Consider the following 15,301-nt stretch of genomic DNA (forward strand, 5'->3'; position numbering starts at 1 on the left):
GTGTGTTCTTCAAAATCCCTTGTAGCTGTGCAGCTCCTTTCTGTGTGTTGAACATGGTTACCGTGCCTCACAATACAACCCCACCCACCCCCTTGTTGCTGCAGAACTTCACTTTCTCTGCATCACTCTCTACCATTCTCTCTCTCCCCCACCCCCATTTTTCCCGGGAAAATCTGTTCGCCCCCATCTGAACTCTTGCATCTTTTGAGCCAAGGGTTCCCAAGGGAATACTGTGGCTAATGGAGCTTCACTGATGTCTATTGTCAGTGGGTGTGCGCCTGCCTGTATGGCTAGGACCACAGGCAGCACACAAACTCATCCTGACTCTCGCTTTCATTCACAAGTGCACACGCACAAACAAGAGGGTCTGTGTTTGGGTCGTCTAGACCAAGGCTGGGTCAGAGTTCATCCCTGTGGGAATGGCTATAAAGCAATCAGTCAGTAAAACCCTGAGGAACCAATAGCATCTCACAGATGTGCAGACCAGCAGCCAATGAGAGTATGCCTTAAACAAAGCAAATCGGTAAACATCAGCACTATTGGCTTGTTCTAGTGTACCTAGCCCATTTGTCCAGATGTTATTGTTTAAATCAGAAGCGTTCATTGGCCTTTGTGTTGTCTTATGATTGCTGACCATATTCCAGCGATCTCAACTGACTGATGTACAACAGTAGCATGGGGGCCATCTGAAGCACTCCTCAGCATCGATCTAGACGTCTGAATGTAGACCAACAATAAGTGAAACGTCAAAGTAACAGACTTTGGTCTGTGTCCCAGCACACAGCGTACCTGCCGTTACATGTTAGCTGCCTTAGATCATTTGTCCGCTAAATAACTTGGAACTGCTAGAGGCAAAGTGGCAGGTAGACCTGGGTGTGGAAGGTATATGAAGCTTTGATGCTCCATCTTGGGCAGTCAGGAAAGAGTATAAGGCTGTGTGTTTTGTCAAGCACAGCCCAAGGCCAGGGAGCAACAGATTTTATGGAATATAATTAGCAAGGTGTGGTATATCACAGAGGAATGCGTACATACCATGTTAACTAAAGCCAGAGCAAGGAGAAGAAAAGAGATGAAGAGAAATTAAAGGAAAGCTGGGCTAATGGTGAATAAATGCTGTGATAGGACTTGATTAGCTTGGGCTAATTTGCATAATGCTAACCTGCCCCTTGCTAACTTTTATTCATTATTAGCATTTTTGAGCACTGCTTTGGAGCACTCTTGTGTTGCAGGAATATACGCTGGCACAGTGTGAGGGAGATAGAACATTTCAGCACCTGCATTAACAAAGTAGAGAGTCTTGTCATTCTTGTCATACTCTCTATTAATAAACATTTCCATTACTAGCATTCTGTTCAAAGGCTAGGTCTCATCACTGCTTATGAATCTGTATCACTCATAATCTTTCAGATCTTCCTTTTTAAACAGACACTGCACAAATTTGCATATCAGCTAACGAGGTGAAGATCATAGGACTACACTGTCTTTTGCAGTGTGTGTGCTTGCATAAATTTTGGGGGAGCATGGGGGGGGGGGGGGGGTTGAGCATTGAATTAGAGCTCACACATCAGGAGCACCATCTAGTGGTGGGATAGTGACATGTGGAACCAAATGTGTAAATAAATGGTTCTGGAGGCCCTCTGTCCTGCACACATTGGTGTTCTGCTTTGACACACCCACTTTAACTCAACTAATCAACTATTAAAAGTTGATTAGTTGGATCAGGTGTGATGGGACCAGGACTAGGGTTCGGGACTGCTGAAATACTGTCCGAAAGACTGTCCGTTGCCTTGTCCCAAGTTAGAAAATTTTTTTAAAAAAAATGCAGTTGCACTGGCTGCCAAGAAGTACATTTTATATATATATATATATATATATATATATATATATATATATATATATATACACACATACACACACACACACACACACACACACACTAATTGAGCAAGTTATAAGGAACACTGGCATTTTAGGCATTAGAAGATGAGTACATTTTAGCCATGAAGAGATGCACAATGCAACAATACTCAAATAGGCTTTGGAATTCAAACGCTGATTGACTGGTATTAACCCAAGGCTTGCCAAGAAAACAAGACTGTTGACACAAGGCCATAACCCTGCCATCAGTGTTTCAGGAGAAATCGAGATTCATCAACCGGGCCATGTTTTTCCAGGCTTATCAGTTAGATTTAAACCTCTGAAGTAGATAAAAAATAAAAAAAAGACTATCTGCTAGTACCACTGTGATGCCCATCAGAAAGAACCCCACCACAGGTCAGACAGGGCAGAGCAAAACAGGATGATGGGAGAATGCTGATGAGCCAATTAATACAAAATTATTCACAGTTACCGAAGGGATTCTGATATTTTTGTGGACCCTTAATTTTAATAGAAATAAATAAACTTGTTTTTAATCTCTTCTTCTCTCAGCTGCGACGAGTATGTTACTCAGCTGGACGAGATGCAGAGGCAGCTGGCAGCGGCAGAGGATGAGAAGAAGACCCTAAACTCTCTCCTCCGCATGGCCATTCAGCAGAAGCTGGCTCTCACGCAGCGCTTGGAAAACCTGGAGTTCGACCACGAGCAGACCCGCCGCAGCGGCGCCAACGGCCGCAGCAAGTCATCCAGGGCCAAGCTGGCCCAGAACCCCGCCCAGCAGTCCCATGTAAGTCCGACCCTCACAGCCACCTGCGGGGGTCGCGGTGAGCCCAACAGCCTTCTGGGAACGCCTGTGGTATTCTGCAGTGAGAAGTACAAGATCTACTGCGACTAAAAGCTTTCTGTGTGTGTGTGTGTGTCTAAAACGGCACTAAAACGGTGTACAAAGCCCCACTCACATGTGCTATCTTGCTCGCTCTTTTGCTGACCTGTACGGTGTGTATGTGTGTCCTTTAGGGCTGTGTATGGGTATGCCTACCATTGTATTAGTAGCTATGCGAATGAAGACAGCTAATATGGTAGCGCTAGCTAAAGGCTGCCAAAATAAGTAGTTTTTTTTTTTTTTCCTTCACACAGAAGGCAATTTATTTCCTTCTGTACTCATGGTGCTGTACCTTAAGCGGCAGATTTGTGTCCTGAAAGTGTGTGCGTGCATTTTCTGACCTGACCGCTAGTCTTGCTAGTCGGAGCCAGCCGCGGAGGCGTTGTGTTGTGGTCGTGCCGTAAACCTAGCTGCCCTCCGCAACTCGGTAGACTTCCTTTCTCCCTTTTTTCAGTCCCTCCTGCCTTCTTCCTCGTTTTCCCTCTCTCTCCTGCCTCAGAGAAATGAACCTGAACCCGGCAACCCGTTGTCCAATCAGGTGCCTAATGTTTACATTCTTAAACAAACTCATGAATATGCAAATTCGCCCCGTCTTCTTACAGTAGGGGAGAACTACAAGTATTTTTGATACAAATCGAAACTTAAATCCAGACGAAAGACGGGTTTGCCAACAAATTTGGGACGTTTTCCAGTCCTGTCCGCTCAGCTGGAGGTGGGCGGGAGAGGGCGTTAAATTTTTTGTTCTTTTTTCTTAGAGCGGAAAGCTTTTTTAGCCAAGAGTTAGAGGATTCTTCTTTTTTGGCACTTGCATGGGATTTGTTGCGATTGCTAGTGAACTCTTGGCTGAGAACAAAACAAATTAAAAACTGTTGTCTCCAGTCGATCTAAGTACTATACAGCATCTTGGGTTCTGTCTTCATTTTGAGCACATCTAAAACAGGGCTCTACGTGCTGAAGAAGAGGGGTTTTGATTAAAATGAGTAGGAACTTCTCTCAACCCTGTTGCTGTCTTTCTCCATGGATCTGTCCCCTCTGAAAACATGAAGAAAGCTTTGTCTTTATAGCCATAACAAAGAAAAATAAAGAAGGTGGAAGAGAAAGCAAATCATCCCTCTCCCTTCAAATTCAAGTGCACTTCAGCTAGGGGCCTCAGGTTCCACATTTTGCCGCACAAAAGGCAGATAAAAAAAAGAAGAAAAAAAAAACCACTTAAGATCTGTGAAAAGAACTCGAAGAAACAAAGAGCACAACATGTTAAGCACTCTGATCAGGATGTCAAGTGAAAATTAGTAGAACTGGAATGTCAAAAAAACGTAACTCACCATAGAAAAGTGCCTCGTCTCTCGATTTCTATCAGCAACCGATCATTTCTCACTGTAAAGCCCTGTCCTCTGTGTCGTATAGCTAGAGCTAATCTTACGTTTTTGACCCCACCTACTCTAGATTTGCTTCTAGTTCTAAAACATCTCCTTAGTGTGTGTATGAGTACGTCTGTGAGCGCATCACCAACCCCTTTCACGTCTAACGTCTTTTTCCCCCTCTTCTTGCTTCTTCTGACACCTTTCTCCTTTTAGATTGTCAGCAGCTTGCTCCCCATGCTTCATCACTCTCCCTTTAAATAATGGCAGGTAACGTTCCTAACGTTGTCGTGAACCTCCTTTCCGAGGAAATGCCAGAGCAGAGTTTATCGCCTTTTTTACGATAAACAAAGCTAGGTGTCCCTCGTTCGTTCGTTCGTTCATTCCCAAGGCATTCCCTCAACTCGTGGAAGGAGGAACAGTCTCATTTTGTCAAATAAACTATTAAAAAGCTTTAATGTTGCAAGCTATTGCTAGGCTACGTGGGAAATAAAAAAGAAAAAGGGTGGGGCTTGTAGTACGACATGATTATAATCCTAAACCTGTGGATGATTATGCTGGTGATGAAAATACTTTGTTAGCTTTATTACACTAAAAGCAGGATTGAGGACGGACGAGGAAATCACTGTTTTGCTTTTTTATATACATATATATTGCATAAAATTTCTTAAACGTTATATATATATTCTTAACGAAATGCTATTCAGGTTAAACCTTCCCAGGCAAGCATCCTCCTAGCCAGAGGAATGCAGATGCCTCCGTCCTCAACTCTGCTTCTGCCTGTGCTGCATATAAGCCCTCGTTAGGCCTTTAGATAACGTACTGTATTAAACAGACAGACACAAAGCTATCGCCATCATCTTTCACACACACACACACACATGCACACTTTCACACACTTACATGAATACACACACACAAAAACACCGCTTGGATCTGACCACTCTTTTGTGTTCCTTCATGCATCCTGTTAGCAAAAGAAGGCTTAAGATGAGAAGCGTTAGACGTTTTAGTCAGACGAGAAAAGGTTACCGTTACTGTAGTCTGGTCGAATGATTGGATGGGTTGAGAAAAAGGCACCCCAATTTCTTGTGATCAGATTATAATGGTGAAATTTAGGAATTAAGCTGTGTACATTTTGTCTTTTATCTTTGTTTTTCTCCTTCTCTGACTCCGAGGACATTGACTCAGTTGACGTGTTACTTCCTTCTCTCCATAGATATCCGATTACCTTGTGTAATTTTCTCTAGTATTCAGAATTAATAGTGATGTTAAGTCAATTGTGTAAAGTCAATGTCCAAGCCCACTCTGCTTACTCGTTGGTTGGCACCCAGCAAGATGCATGCAACAACACGCCCTGTTTTATTCATTAACTCGCATGGCAATGAGAAGCCCCCCCCTCCCAAATCTGAGAGGGTGGCGCTTCAGCGGGAGATGGGTGGGGTTTTGCTACTTGTGAGCAAACGGCTTTCTGCACGTGCTGTTTCCTAAGTTCTACTCGACACAACAAGTGCAACTTACATTTAGCTCCTGGACGACTAATCTGTTTTTTCCTCTTGCTTGTAAACCAATATTGGCTTTGCATTTTCAGTTCATTTAACATGCTGCCAGCATGCCTCTGATTTGCATATTTTAAACGCAGCTACATTTAACCGTAACGCTAATCTGTTATTTCTTTGTTTTCTCCATTTTGCAGTAATGTCCAGCCCCCTAGTTGAGCTTGGAAGTCGACATTCCATCACTGCCGACAAATTCAGTCTGCCAAAAAGTTTTAGCCCAATGGAAATCCACTGGAAGACTGAAAAACAATTGTTACAATTTCTGGATAATGAACGCCCCCCCTTATAATATAGGTAACAAGTATAAGGGAAATTTAGTATGTTTAAGTTTATTGAAAGCCTGTGCTCACAAAGAACAGAAAACTCCGCCCATGAGTAAATTGTCCAAAATTGAAAAGAACTAAGGAGTTAAATAGATTCTACACTACAACACAGTTCACTTGTCTTTTTATTGTTCTTTTTTTGTTGTTTTTCTTAACCTGTGCACTTTTAATATAAGAGTATATCGCTTTATTATTAATCTAGGAAAGGTTTGTAGTGCTTTGGTTTGTGAGTCAGTTCAACTATACTCAATAATATATAAATATCTCAATGGTAACCGAACATTCATATATGCACTCTGTGTACAATGTATCAGAGATCAACTTACTCACTTATCCAAGTCTACTCCCACTGCAAACCAGTCCTGTTGTATTCTGTGAAATGAATCCACAAGCATTCATCGTTTATATTTTTCTTTATAATGTTGGTCATTCAGTGTGTTTTATTGTATTTGAATTTTTCATTCGTTCTACTGCCATATTGTGAAACAAAATCCCGGGTGGTCAGATGCTGGGCTTTTTTGTCTATTTATTATTCTTAGGAATAGTTCAAAGTGAACGTGGAGAAACTTGACAACGTTCTGGCTTAACACGGTAAAGCAGGCTTTGGGAAAAACAAAACCGGAAACGTGAAAAAAACAATACACGCATGGATGTTTTTCTTCCTGCCCTTCTTTACTCAAGCTTTCTAGGGATCACTGACTTCACGAATTCTCTGCAAGCGTAATCGAATCAATTCCAAATTGGAATGCTCTCATTCTCTCTTTATTTATCGTGCCAAGTCTTGGTACACCATTTTTTTTGTTTGATGTGAAAAGAGGAGAAAAAAAAAAAGGATCAAGATCAGACAGAAGACGAACGAGCTGTTTGTGGTGGGTTACGATTCCCACAATCTAACCCTGCGTTTGATTTCGTTTTTGTTGTTTGGTTTTTTTTTTTTTTTTGCTCTTCGTTCAGACCAGTAGTGCCTTTCGTTATTTCAAGAGAGAATTCTTGTCTAGCTATTAGTTTATTCTTGTAGTTTCTTTTGCCCTCTCCTGAATGTAAGGCAATTTCTTACTTCAGAGGACGCTTAGAAGCAGCAATAAATGCAAAAGACACACAATCTGTTTTTCGCGAGAGTGTGTTTTGTTAGTCTTGAGATATTAGGTGAATTTAAACTTTGTGGCGAATTCTTGAGCTCAGCGATCCCATTAGCAAATTCAGGGGTTTTAGCAAAAGGTCTTTTTTTTTTTTTTTTTTTTTAAATCAAGTGGTGGGAATCAGAATTGCCTCATAATGAACAAAAAAAAACAAAAAAAGACTGCACATTCGTGTGTGGTGTTTTTGCTGATGGAGACTGGTGTATCTATAGCTTGTTTGGTAAAGGTAGCGTGGTATCGATAGTATTGTTGACAAATGTGTGAACGCGCGTCCACTTTGTCCATTTTGAGTCTCACTTTTTTGTTTGCCGTTTGTTTTTTATGCTTTTTTTTTTTACATAATCTTTTTAAAAAGCATTGTGATTTCAGGAAACAGAAAACATTTTGCATCAACAAGCTTAAAAAGTGCCATGAACGTCACACCTAGTTTGTTGAGGCGTAAACGCAATTTAGCACATTTTGGACGCTAGCAAAAAAGAAAAGAGAAGAAATTGAATCAAGTGCAATTCAGAATGCTGATTTACAGGAGAATGAGGTTTTCTGTTTGCTGGAAGCGATAGCGTTGTGATATTCAACTAGCTGTGCGAAATTTACATGTTCATAATTGTGTTCCAGTATTGATCCGCGAGGAGCGTTTGATACCTTTATATGAAACAATGACTTCATTCATATGTTGGTATTTATTTCAAATGTGTTGCAGTACTGTACTCTATCAATAACGTGCATTATGATTAGTGGCAAAGAAAAGAACTCAAATTCAATGTCATATGCATGTTTTTCTTCAGTCATGGAAACTTTTACACAGAACTGAAAACAAACATAGAACTTTAATGAGGTTAGAAAATAATGATACAAAAAAAAAAAAAAACTACATGAGAATAAATAAAATGTGTTTAGCTATTAAGTGATGTAGAACTAACCCAGAAAGTGTTGTTTTGTTTTCTGTAGAGTTACTCGGTCTGTGTAAAGGTAGTCATGCTGGTTAAAATCAATAAATGGGATTAAAACGGTAGTCTGTGTCCTGTTTTTTTTATTTTGTTTGTTTTTGTTTTTTTGTCTATGTGCAGCTTTCATTGTTTTTTTTTGTGTTTTTCCCCCTGATATGGTGGATCAGTGTGAGTTGCCAAGCACCAATATATTTTTCTATTTTTGTTTCCAAGCTAGACAAAAAGGAAATTCTCTATGAATTACCATCTACATGCTAACGATGAATGGTAAGCATGTATTTTATTCTACCCTAATAGAAATAATGATGTGGGTGATGGGAAAACCTGTACAATTTGCAAAGAAAAAAACATTAGCAAGGTCTAGAGTTGATTCCAAGTGTTGAATTTGCATTTAGTAGCCGGTCATCTAGTTCATTTAGTAGCTGTGCTGTCTCTCTATATGAAGTTCAAAGAGGTTTTAATGCAAGTAATGCAAGGCAGCTACGGTACAGACCTGGTATAGAACCTTGAAGAAAACTTAGCATTTGGTGATGTCGTTGAGCTGCCAAGGAAGGTAAATCACTGGTGTTTATGGAATAGAAAAAGCAGGATGAATTCTGAAGTGTATAGAGCTATCAAGCTGCGCAGATTTAGTCAAACGCAGCAAAGGCTGGCACTTCCCGGTGCAAATAGATAATGACCCAAGATGTACAGTGCTTTTCACTTTTCACTGAGGACCAAACTGAGGGCAAAAGGACTCCCAAACAGGCAGAAATCGAAGGAGTCAAAAGATTTGCATCAAGTTGTTAACACACATCTTTCTAAATATGATTGTCCAGCTACTTTAACCTACTAAGATGGAGGGACTATGTTTAAAAAAACCCTGCAAATTAAAGCTAAGTCTACAATCTCTGTCCAAATACTTTTAAAACCTGCCTAACAAACACACTTAAAACCTAATCTTCAAGGGTTCTTAGTAAAGGCAATCATTCTGTATAAAACAATGACTACTCAAAAAACCATTTGGAGGCTTCACCGCAGGTCATGATCACAAGGGACTGGACTTTTCCATGTTGGTGTGTGACGATTCAGTGTGAAACCACATTAGCCCAAGTACTCAACAGTGCGGAGAGGAAATTCTTCTGTGTAGATTTCTGTCGCTTAACGTTAAAGTGTAGACAGCTCTCAGTCACCCATACAACACTGATGATCATGATTATGATAATACCACTAGCTCTGACACTCTGATAATAGTGACCATGAAACTGATAAAAATGCGAGACACGAGTCAACGTCAGTTCAGGCCAAAAAACTAAACCCTCTCTAAAACTAGTGCATACCTGAGATCAACTGTTTAGCAAAAAAGGATATTTTTTCTCAATTACGCATAAAACTGGAGTGTCACTCAATGCTGAGTATTTAACATGATTAGCAGCCACCTTCAATACCATGGCAACTGCCTAGCAACACCATCGCAACCACCTTGCATTACTATAGCACTCATCTAGCGATCCCTAATGCTAACCATACACAAGACTTTGAAAATACTTTTAAAAGACTAGACTGACATTTTCTCATATCTAAAGACAACTTGTCATTCCTCACAGATGATTCTGCAAAGACTGAATCCCACAAGATCACTATATGGAACTAGATTCGATTGAAATTCTTTCCCATCAAGCTGCAGGTGATCATTTAGAAGAAGAGAAACTGTTAAACAATGGATTAGAAACTAAAGCAGCTTGTGGCCAGAACTGGCCTTGTGTGTGCAGCGGTATGTTCGGGGGACCAAAAAAAAAAGGCGCTGGACAATGAGGAAACGATCCTGGATAAAAGAACGGGCACAACAAAGTGTCTCCTGTTTAGTGCTGGAGAGAGCTCACCTATTGCTTATTCACAATGTCAGTTTGTATGAGTCTAAACTAAAACCTTGGCATTGATATTAAACACGATTGATTTTATTGGAACATCAATATGAGAAAAAAAGACGGCAATCCCGGCCACCTTACCCCAAATGATTGAGGTGACTGGAGCATGCTGCAACTCTAGCAAGACTCTGGGAACTGCTTGCGTTGTGCCACCATTCTGTTTTCTAGTTAGTAGATACTGCTGCGTTCTACACTTGGTCCACTGCTTCATACATGTAAATCAATTATTTTGTTTACATTATGCATATTTGCTATGTGACAATTAACAGTTAACAACTGAATATTATGAGGTTAGAAAACTATTTAAAGTATTAAGAGTATGTTTTGGATGTTGGCCAATATTGGATATGTAAATTATGTGTTCAGTATTAATGACAATATTGATACAGGGGGCCTAGTGTAAACATTATTCTACGGTTTATTAAGGTAGGTGAGATGTAGTACCTTCCAAACCTGCTATTAGAGCCGGAAAGAGGGCACCAACTCCATATTAATGTCTATGGATTTAGAATGGGAGGTCATAAAAGCCCCTTCTGGTCTCTACGTTCGCCCATATAGTGTATCTTGCTTAAAGCTGCATGTAGGGGTGGGTGGTATGGCAGTAATCTCAACACCTCACAAATGCTTAGACTCCAGTCTCTGCTCATTTGAAGCTACTAGCCAAGAAAAGACTCTAGCCAAGAAATGCAGGGGTGTTTACTTCCTAGACGCTCTCCCTCCCTCCGTTTCTCCCTGCCTGTCTTATCTGAGGGGACTGTGTGTGTATGTTTAGAAATTCTTGAACTTCTCTTTTACCCCCTAGGTTATTTTGTGTCAGTCAAATTAGAGTTTCAGATAAGTGGGTGTGTGTTTTAGAGCAGGGAAGCGGACTGTGTTAACCCTGCTTACCAGCATCCTTGGGTCCTATTACACAACAAATCTTTATCTTTAAACACAGTGGCAGATGCAGGAAATCACTGTTGACATACCACTGATTAACCAGCCCGTGAAATCTCAGCAGTATTAAATATGTAAAAGGAAATTTCCATTGGAGAGAAAGTTGACTCTGGCTGATTGTTCAAATACAGTCCATTCTTGAGGAGTTCATTTGTGCACAGCTAGTGTGTTTGTCTATGCAGTGATAAATACTGGTTGATGCAGTAATAGTGGCAGTGTGATGGGGGAACGGTATGGCCATCCTACCCACTCAGCTAGAGCGAGACCTATTATGCTTTCTTATAGTACCAGCCATGTATGGCTGTTTGTTTCATATGATATGATTGCAATATTATTGTCGTGTAAAAAATGATGAACTTGTTGGGTGGCATAGTAGGTGAACTGCCCAGGCTAAATTTCAACTAGGTGCAAGTGTGTGAGTGAATGGTTGTGTGTGATACCCTGTGATGGACTGGCAACCTGGCCAGGGGATATTCTTCCTTTGCGCCCAATGATTCCCAGGCAGGCTCCGGAAGCACTGTGAACCAGAGAAGGAGGAAGCAGAAAAGAAGATGGAAGAACGAATGAGATTTAAGTGTGTTTTTAAAATTCCAAATATTCTTAAAATCGGACAAGGGAATTCACACCAACAGTGTGGGAACTCTGAACTTCCCCCAAGTTGCTGGAACTCACTTTTGCAGATCTAGCATAATGGATGAAGAGAACTTCTCAAAACTCCTCAATTGTTAGCCTATTACATCATCAACCTCCTTTCCATAAAGGGCTCTTTGAGGAAGCTCCCTTCTCCAGATCACTGCACTCAAATTAGGGTCACTGCAGCGTCTCCTCTGCTGCCAAAGACAGGGAGAGAAAGAGCTTTTACAACACTGAGCCAAGCATGGCTTTCCAGTATTGCGCTTCACACTCTTGCAACAACAGCGCTTACCACATGGTGGCACTGCATTGCCAAAAGTTTATAGTTGATTGAGAACATGGGTTATTGACTGTTTGTGCTCAATTGTGCGTTTGTGTGTGCGCATGCATGTGCTTGAGTAAAATACAAAGTCTCCTTCAGTTTGTCATGTCATATGATGGTCAGCATACACATGGACCCTGAAGGAAGTATCTAAAGGAACATAGTATACACAAACACACACACTATAACATGAGCCTCTGAACACCTCAAAAACACATCTAGCATAACAGGCTCCCTGAAGGTATAACATAATTCATATAATTCCTAAATAATATAATTTTTATATTTATATATATATATATATATATATATATATATATATATATATATATATATATATATATATATATTAGTTTGTTTTATATAAATAAAACAAACTAATAAAACTAATTAAAAAACTAAGACTTTTTTTTTAACTTTGACATATTGTCCACCAGGCTGTGGTTCTTTACACTGTGTCAGAAATGCATGATGAATGGACCAATAGAAGTGCTCTAAAATGTCATTGGATACATTTTTTTTCCTTCTCTTGTAAAGTTGATGTTTTGCAGCAACATCTATATGTAGTTAATTTGATGGACTCAACAAATGCTTGTTTATAAACACTGAAGCTGAAGCATGAGTAGACCGATAAATCAGCCACCAGCCCTGCTATTGTGGGAGCAGGAGTGGACTGAATCAGACAATGTGAGCAAACAGTAAAATACTTCTTCTAAAAATAATAAAAGCTGATATTTTCTGAGACATATTTACAAAAGAAATACTGAAATATCAGTGCTGATCAGTAGGATCAGTTGTGGAGTATTACACCATTTTTAAATGCATTTTAAAACATACTTTAGTAATATGTTACTGAATAGCTCACTACTTATTCAAATCACTCTGTATTTCACTGTATGGAATCTACAATCAAAAATGGTACAATTAAGTTCCCTAACTACAGGTACCAAAGATGTAGGCCTACCCTTGAAAGGACAGCATTTTAGCTTTGGCCTCATAGCTTCTAGCACACCAGTCAAGAAACTGGCCCGTGTTCATACAGCTTCTTAGCTGATTTGGATCAGAACTCTGGCTTTGAAAAGCTTGAACATGGGCCATGGTGCTCAAAGTTTTCTTTTTTGGTTTTTCACTGGAGCTATGAGGCCAATTTAGCAAACCACAAAAGAAACCACAAAAACCAAGTTTAGTCGAGGTTTATGTGGTTTTAAGGAAATGTGTAATGGTTTCCTGCTTATATGTCCATAAGCTTCCTTTGCATCGTAGCTCCAGTTTAAAATGAAATGTCTTCAGAAAGATTAAGTACAGTATTACCTGCTGGGTGTGTAAGTCAGCATTGTATTACTGGGAATTATACAATGACATTTGGGTGAGGAATTCTGTCTTTTTCCTCCAGTAATAACTGTACGTGGATTCTAACTACATAACGCAGTGCAGGTGTGTGCTTCTGAAACTCTTATTTAGTGAAATGTCTCTCGCTCTCCCTCTCTGATTTACAACGCAGCATTAAAGCATTACAGTTAGTAAACTATCCAGCAGAGAGTAAATTGAGAATCATAGAACGGCATTCATATGTTTACCTAAAGGGGAATTCCACAGATTTTACAAAGCTTCTGCATAGTTCAGTCATCGTGATTCAAGTCATTCAGAGTAGCTCAATGAAATGCACTGTTGTAAAGTGGCGATAAGAACCATAGGTCATGACGTTCACAAATTAAAATATAACCATTACGGATATTAACCTACAGGTCTTCTGATTTTTGTTTTTTTGCCTTTAGATTATCCTTAAAAAAATAAAATAAATAATAATTTTTTAAAAAATCAGACAGTGTACTTGTAACTGTATTATGTAATATTTTGTTATGTAACTCTGGTCTGATTCCCATCACCACCACTGTGACCAATTCTAACATGCTGAGTTTGTCTAGAATAGAGCATTGCACATCAAAGCACTTGAACATCTTTTTCATGGTGAAAAAAAATAAAAAATCTAATGAAGCTTTTAAACAGCATTCTGGGCAGATTTTAAAATATTTTTGTTTATTTGTTTGTTTGCTTATTTGTTTCACCAGTTTTCTCTGTCAATGTTTTGTATGAAGTTTTCTACTGTTCTACTACTAGGCCCTTAGAACATTCTGCAACCACCTCTCAAACATGAAGTTACAGTGTTGTGCAAACATCTGGGATCCCCTGTTCAAAATATTTGTTACAGCTTAATGAATTATTATAAAACTTTCCAGTTTCAAAACTGTAAAACCTTAAGCATGTGCCTTTTGAGGTCATCCAGTGGAGTTTCACAGTAACAGATATTTTCACCAGGAATACAGATTTTTGCATTGTATTTGAAAAATACTTCTGTTAATAAGTCATTTTCCACATTGAGAATTAGGAATATATTTGCACAGGGCTTATCCACATAAAAACGCCAACGTAAACGCATGCAAGACATTTAACAGATTCAAATGGTGGTCAGGAGGTGGTAAATGCAGTTATGCTATAAATAGTGCAGAAGGCTAATTACTTTACTAATTATTCTACTAAAAGTAGCCTTTTCTCTGCTTTTGGCCTCCCATCCACACGAACACAGTGTTTCAGGTCATTGACAGTGAAGGTTTTTCAAAATGCCCTCCGAGGTGGAGGTCTCATCGCTGTCCAATGAAAAACATGTAGCAGCTACAGGGTTCAAACCCTGATACATGGAGATACATGGTTTGTATTGTATACTGAAACTGCAGTGTGTTTAAGTGATTTAGAGACAGTGTAAAAAAACTAGATTTATTTTTTCAATGGTAAGTTTTTTTGGTCTGGTACAAGACAGGATTTCAGTCTCTGTGAAGGATCAATTGATCAAACAAACTTTGTGAGGAGCTAACATCCATGTTAGCATGTTTTAGGACCATTTTGCATTCTTGAGTAGAAGAAAAAGGGGATCACATTCAGGCACTCTTCAGAAATATGGTTCCAATCACGACCACTGTGAACAATTCTGACTTGGTAGATTTCAAACCCCCAAATGAGATTGATTTTGCCTAAACGCCCCAATTGAACTACAATTAGAAAAAGTTAGACGTGTGGGTTTTTCTTACTCAAACTGCAGACAATGCTCATACAAGACATGCCCAACAATCTGTTTCTAGCTGCCTGTCTGAACAAAGTCCCAGTAAACAGTACTTGTACAGCCAGCATCAAATATCTCCTGTTCATTTTCATTTTTCCCAGGTCAGGTAATAAACACTCACTCCTCCACCGTCTGCACCCCTACAAATCAGCCTTGCTCACTGTGTGTCTCATAACAAAAGCACTGATTTAAACCGTGTCTAATGGCTCTCTGCAGCGTTTCTTGTGAATAATGCTCTAGCATTTATCCCTCAGCACAAGTTCTGTCTGTCTTTGTGTTTACAGTTCCCAAAAGACCTTCA

The 15,301-nt window shown here is 39.7% G+C and overlaps 1 protein-coding gene across 6 annotated transcripts in view; it reads left to right on the forward strand.

Moving 5' to 3' along the window:
* Window positions 1–15,301, forward strand: part of LOC140557603 (protein bicaudal D homolog 2) — a 122,291-nt gene that overhangs the window by 49,815 nt on the left and 57,175 nt on the right. For 2 of the 6 annotated variants that reach the window (XM_072682204.1, XM_072682206.1), the window contains exons 9-10: window positions 2,431–2,665; window positions 8,305–8,354. In XM_072682204.1, coding sequence (XP_072538305.1) covers window positions 2,431–2,665; window positions 8,305–8,354 — 285 coding nt within the window. Of the gene's footprint in view, window positions 1–2,430; window positions 8,153–8,304; window positions 8,355–15,301 lie in introns of those variants that run through there. The other 4 variants (XM_072682208.1, XM_072682207.1, XM_072682209.1 and 1 more) reach the window with 4 other exon arrangements.

The sequence above is a fragment of the Salminus brasiliensis genome, chromosome 6 (assembly GCF_030463535.1).
Source record: "Salminus brasiliensis chromosome 6, fSalBra1.hap2, whole genome shotgun sequence".
Lineage (NCBI taxonomy): Eukaryota > Metazoa > Chordata > Actinopteri > Characiformes > Bryconidae > Salminus > Salminus brasiliensis.